Raw genomic sequence first — 5,523 nt, 5'->3', positions numbered from 1 at the left:
TGATCACTGCACTTTACCCTACCTAACACTTCTAATCCTGCACTATGCTGGGATCTGCGGAAAGTATGAAATCAATTTCATTTCTTGTTTCACCATTAGGGCTTTTCCAAGAACACTTTTTGTTCCAACGCTTCCTGAAGAAGATATTCCTTACTTGCAGCTTATTCGTTTCTGCGAATTCTGCCAGTACATCTCTCCTCGAGTGTTCCTAGAATCCGCGTCGGAGTTGCCAATTGCTTGTTCACCAATCTGCTTTCCCCCCACATTTGCATCGAAGTCGCCCATGACTGCAGTATACTGAGTTTGCACTTTTCGCATCGCTAATTCAATATCTTTATAAAACTGTTCTATTTCTTCATCATCGTGACTGGAGGTTGGAGCGTAGGCTTGTACTACCTTAATTCTATACCTCCTATTCAGCCTTATTACGACTACTGCTACCCTCTCATTAATGCTGTAGAATTCGTCAATGTTGCCCGCTATGTCCTTATGGATTAGGAATCCTACTCCCAACTGCTTCTTATCTAGTAGTCCTCTATAGCAGAGGACGTGGCAATTTGTCAGCACTGTATAAGCCTCACCAGTTCTAACCTCACTAAGGCCAATTATATATCCCCCCAAAAACGCCTGATAGTTTCTCAGAGTCCTGCTAGGCTGTCTTTACTCGAGAGGGTTCGGGTGTTAAACATTGCAAGGTTCTGTTGCAACGTACACAGAGACTTAAGTTAATATTGGCGTGGAAGAGGTTCATTGAAGAGCGGGACATACCCAATGCATTCGTGGCGCACTATGGTCTATATTCACGTGGACGTAAGTGGGAATTTGTTGACCATGGCACATATAGCAACCTCTCACATGAGGTATAACCTGCGTGCAGTTTAAAGAAACACTGTTGAACAAAAAAAAATGCAAGACTGAAAGAAACTCGTGTTTTGCGGCCTTTCTTTAACGGATTTAACGGCTTTAACGGCCAGCCTGTTTCTTTGGCATCTGATACCTACGCTCATCGAAACAGTGGTTTTCATGCTTCGTGTAGGTAGGTGCAGCTAAACGTTTTCTATACCATTTAAAAGAAATGGTGACTTCCTAGACTAGCTACACGCATGTAGCTAGTCTAGGTAGGGTGTAGACATAGAGTTTCTCACGATATCTAATATAGTGAGAAACTCTTATTTTGACAGACAGAATGGTGCTAGCCAGGCACGTCTTCAAGGTGTCCTGGCTCTCCGAAAACGATGCAAATCTGAAGTTACCATATATGGGCATTGCCATAGAGTTTCTCACTATATTAGTATAGTAAGATTAATATAGCGAGAAGCTATATGAGCATTCCCATGCATACAACAGCGCCAGGTTTCTGCGTAGTAACGAGTGATAGAAGCCAGTCTCGAAGGCCATGTTTTTGAGTCCTGCTAGCACCAAAGACGATTGCTGGAGATAGAAAAACATCATGGTCAGTACGTTTTGCACACAGCTTATAGGTAATGACCAAAACTGGCTTGTACATCCTCCCAAATTTAGGGACCTTACTCATTTTGAAACCACAGTGACACCTGTCCCACAGTAACAAGAGTTCATCTCGGAGGTCATGTTTTACGCCCCAATCAACGTCACCATTGCTATGTTACCCCATTTTTTTTTTTTTTTGTGTCAAGCAGTTCGTAACAAGAAGATTTCAAAAAAATTTTCTGAGAAAATTGCTGTAGTATAGTTTAAATTTTGTTTAAATGTTTAAACATAAACGCAGTAATTTAGAAAGCTTTGTGAAAGTCGAGTCAATCCATAGCCTATCATGTGTCTGTGCGTTTCATTGTGCGCTTGTTGCTTGCACGTGTGTTGCAGCGGGAAGCTTGGCTGTAATAAGTCTTGTTGTTATGTCAAGTGGTGCATTTATTTACTAGTTTGAAGCCTAGTCACACTAGTCAGTGCGCACTGTTACGGATCGACGCTCGGCTTGGCAATGTGTTGTGATGTGATTGTGCGCTGTGCATCGGCGAGGGACTTCACCGTGCTGTTTGCCGATTCATACATGGGCCTCGGCGAGTCTCGCCCTGTGTCACCGTGATTAACTGCCTGTCAGTAGTGCTGCGATGGTTGTGTGCGCGTCCTGTGGCGGCGAGGACTTCGAAGAAGTCTCGGGCCTCTACTACTGCTCCGAGTGCAACACCCAAAGCCAAGAGGTGCGCGTCGAACAAGTGGACGATGAAGGTGCCGCACCACCTCCGCACGTCGGTCGCGCCTCTCCGCGGCAGTCGCGCAAGGAGATGGGCGACAAGCCGCAGGAGAGCAAGCGCCACTACCAGACGAACGAACTGTTCAACATGATTCTCGTGCGCCAAGTCGACGCGCTGGTATCGCTGGGCGCTTCTCCCGAGATCCGCGGGGTCGTGTGTCGGCTGTGGATGGACTACCTCGTCAAGCTAGAAGCCGTGAGTCGCGTCGAGGACGACGAGCGAACGCCCCGCCTCGGCGTCGCGAACCGATGGAGCGACTTGCGAACTGTCGAAGAGCTTCTCGCGACTTCCGAAACGAACGAACGCAAGCGTAAGAAACTGCAGAAAGCGCTGTTCGGCTCGGGTGTGCGGACGCGACTCACGCCGCGCTCGTCTCGCCGTCGCAAGCAGCTGAGGAACCGCTGCGCGGTCTCTCGAGCGCACAACCACGACTCGGAGTGCGAGGACATCTTAGAAGAAGAGGCCGCCACAGCTACGGATGGAGAACAGGTCTCCGACGACGAGTGGGAGGACTTTAGGTCGACAGCCGCCAAGGAGTATCTCGACCACGTGTCCAGCCGTGGCGTCAACGTGCACGACAAGAAAGTCGGCCGGGAAACTGAGGTGACCGTGATAACTCTCCAGCGGCTTTTGTGCGTTCTCTATTTAGGCGTTTTGATTACGGGAGATCCCATATTGCTGACTGATATCTTGAGGTGGGCCCGGGACGGGCACCTGCCGTACCTGCATGTTGTGAAGTTCCTGCCCGAGGACGCCAAGCTGTGGGGACAACAGTGGCGAACTTTCGTGAGACTGGCGATGCCCACGATTGACGAGCTTGCAGTGCAGGCGGCCCATTTGGCGCACTTCCTCGGAGTCCGGCACGAGCTGAAACAGCCGCCACTCCTACCGATCGTCATGCGCCTCGTGGCGGACCTCAACCTCCCTCTGGAGTTCGTGAACGTCTGCGAGCAAGTTCTTCGCACCCATCCCGACATGGTAACTCGCTGGGACGCGCCTCCCGCACGAACAGCACGCTCCGTGCCCCTTTTCTCTCCCGTCTGCGAAGTCAGAGCTGCGGCTCTCCTGCTACTGTCACTGAAGCTTACTTTCGGGCTAAATGGCAGCAGGGAGAAACGGCTGTCACAAGCCACCGAAGAGTTGGCCAGCCGCCATCCCGGAGCAAACCTGTTTGTGTGGGCACGCTGGGAGAAACACATGCGCTCCAGGGTCCTTTTGCTGCGTTCGAGCTGCTACATCTTCGAGCCTGAGGATCTCGATGACATCAGGGACGTGGGTGTCTTGTTTCGTCATCCTGACAGCATTCCAGGTGACCGTTGCATGGTCACAAAGGCGCTAAGGGAGGGTCTGCAGAAGTCATTTCGGGAGATGCATGAGAGGGAACTTGCCTTTAAAAGCGTGCCTGCAACTAGCTTTGCGATTTCACCAGCCATACGTTTCTTCTCTGAAAGGGTGGCAGTTTCTTCAGGGCTGAGGGTAATATTGGAGGAATCATTTCTTGACCAGGATGTGACATATCTCACCCGTGCCAGTGATGGTGTCGCATCTCTCGGAGGTTGGGCTGAGTTGTGCCAAAGGGAGCCAGAGTTTGCGGCCATTGTGCAAGACAGTTGTGACCGGTACTGGACGGTCGCATTGAGGAGAGTTTATGATATGAAGTATTCCACCATTGTGCAACACTCGCTCCCTAAAATTTTCCTTTTTCTATTAGAGGTGATTGCAGCCATTACACATTGCCCCCCAAAGGAGCTATACAGGGACCTTTTGCGGATTGAAGCGCTATTTGTGAGGCAAGACCATGTCCTTTATACATAGTATGTGCTTCACAGTGTCCTAATATTTATTGCAAAAACTGTTATCCTTTATTTACATTGTTGCACATTGTTATGTGGGGTTGAGGCAATGACATGACACGTGAGATATGCATTTTTCAGCTCTGACAATTGTTTTTTTTTGTATTGTCAGTATTACAATGTAATACTAAATCCAAAATCAAGAATGGGGCTGACAGATGGAGCAGCACATTGTGGTATAAAGGTTGTAAACAGGGATAAGGTGCCTCAGAAAAGTGGGCCAATGTTTTGATAGGAGGACCTATCTTCATCAAAGGCGGCCTTGTCATCCTTCGCATGCTAGCTTTAACGGGGTAGTAGAGTAATGGCACGTGCAGTTGTTGTCGGTGGCATCTGGCTGTAAAGGGAGAGACTGCAAAGTAAATGAGCGCTGTCGCCTGAGGTCTGTAAGCATGGTTTCTAAGATGAGGAGTCAAGTGTGGAAAGGCGGGAAGAACAAAAAATGACCAAGAGGGAAAAACAAAGAATAAAAAACAAAAGAAAAATACAGGCATAGGAGTATGTTGGGGGAGTGAGAGGTGAGGGACATTCGGGGGTATCATTGGTGGCATGCTTTTGTGGCTTTAGAAGAGCTGGTCAGCCGATCAGTGCGTGAGTAACAAAAAGACATCACTTGAAAGAATGACTTGAGTAGTGTAGCAACAATGTGCCAGATAATTTTCAAGGAGTTATGATGGTGACAGGGAGTCTTGGGTGCAATGAAAGGGGTAGCTGGAAGGCAGCGGCTTGGCCTTTCAAGGGACGTTAGCCTCAGTTGCTCAATGTAGGTGTCGTCACAGCGGTGTACGGAAGTCGCGACACCCTATGTGGCTGAAGTGCTGAAAAAGGTATCCTAGCATCTGGGACATTGGAATGTGTTGGTGAGAGTGTTTCAAAAAGATACAATAAAACAGACAAAAAAAAGGACGGGGGGGGGGGGAACCGAAACTGAAAAACAAATAGGAGGGTGACATCAGTAAAAGTGGGAGGGGGCAGGTGTATGTTAAAAAAAAGGGGTCCTACAGTTGATATATGCGCAAAAACTTGGAAGAGTATATTAAATTGAGTAGTAGGCAGAGAAAAATTGAAAATGGAGGAATAGGTGAGGTTAAGAATTAAGGTTAGCTGGTGGCATAATGTGTCTTGGGCCTTGGTTGATGTGAGAATTTCAGATTTAAGTTACAGCTTCTAGCAATTCTAAGTTGCCACGTGCCAAATTGATTCCTGTCGGGTGTAGGCATTTAAACTTGTGTACGAGGTATGATTCCGTATACTTCCTCTTGCGAGGTGAATGGAAATTTATTTGTAGAGTATAGAGCGTTGCTTTGTCGTATATATGGACCATGTTCATTGTAGTGCCTGGCTACTGCTTTAGGTAAATTGTGTTTTGTATCTGCGCGATGACTGTTGAGTCTTGTACTAATTTATTGCCCAGTCTCACCTATGTATGCTACAAA

The 5,523-nt window shown here is 47.9% G+C and overlaps 1 protein-coding gene across 1 annotated transcript; it reads left to right on the top strand.

Moving 5' to 3' along the window:
- The first annotated feature begins 1,781 nt into the window (after positions 1-1,781).
- Positions 1,782-4,983, top strand: TAF1B (TATA box-binding protein-associated factor RNA polymerase I subunit B). The gene has a single exon (XM_050172932.2). The coding sequence runs from the start codon at positions 2,091-2,093 to the stop codon at positions 4,047-4,049; it is 1,959 nt and encodes a 652-aa protein (XP_050028889.1). The 5' UTR covers positions 1,782-2,090; the 3' UTR covers positions 4,050-4,983.
- Positions 4,984-5,523: the final 540 nt, after the last annotated feature.

Source organism: Dermacentor andersoni, chromosome 3 (assembly GCF_023375885.2).
Source record: "Dermacentor andersoni chromosome 3, qqDerAnde1_hic_scaffold, whole genome shotgun sequence".
Lineage (NCBI taxonomy): Eukaryota > Metazoa > Arthropoda > Arachnida > Ixodida > Ixodidae > Dermacentor > Dermacentor andersoni.
This window is presented reverse-complemented; position numbering and strand designations above follow the sequence as displayed.

Bases quoted from the DNA above. Each gene is read 5' to 3' on its own strand.
- TAF1B (XM_050172932.2), top strand. From the start codon at position 2,091: ATGGTTGTGTGCGCGTCCTGTGGCGGCGAGGACTTCGAAGAAGTCTCG.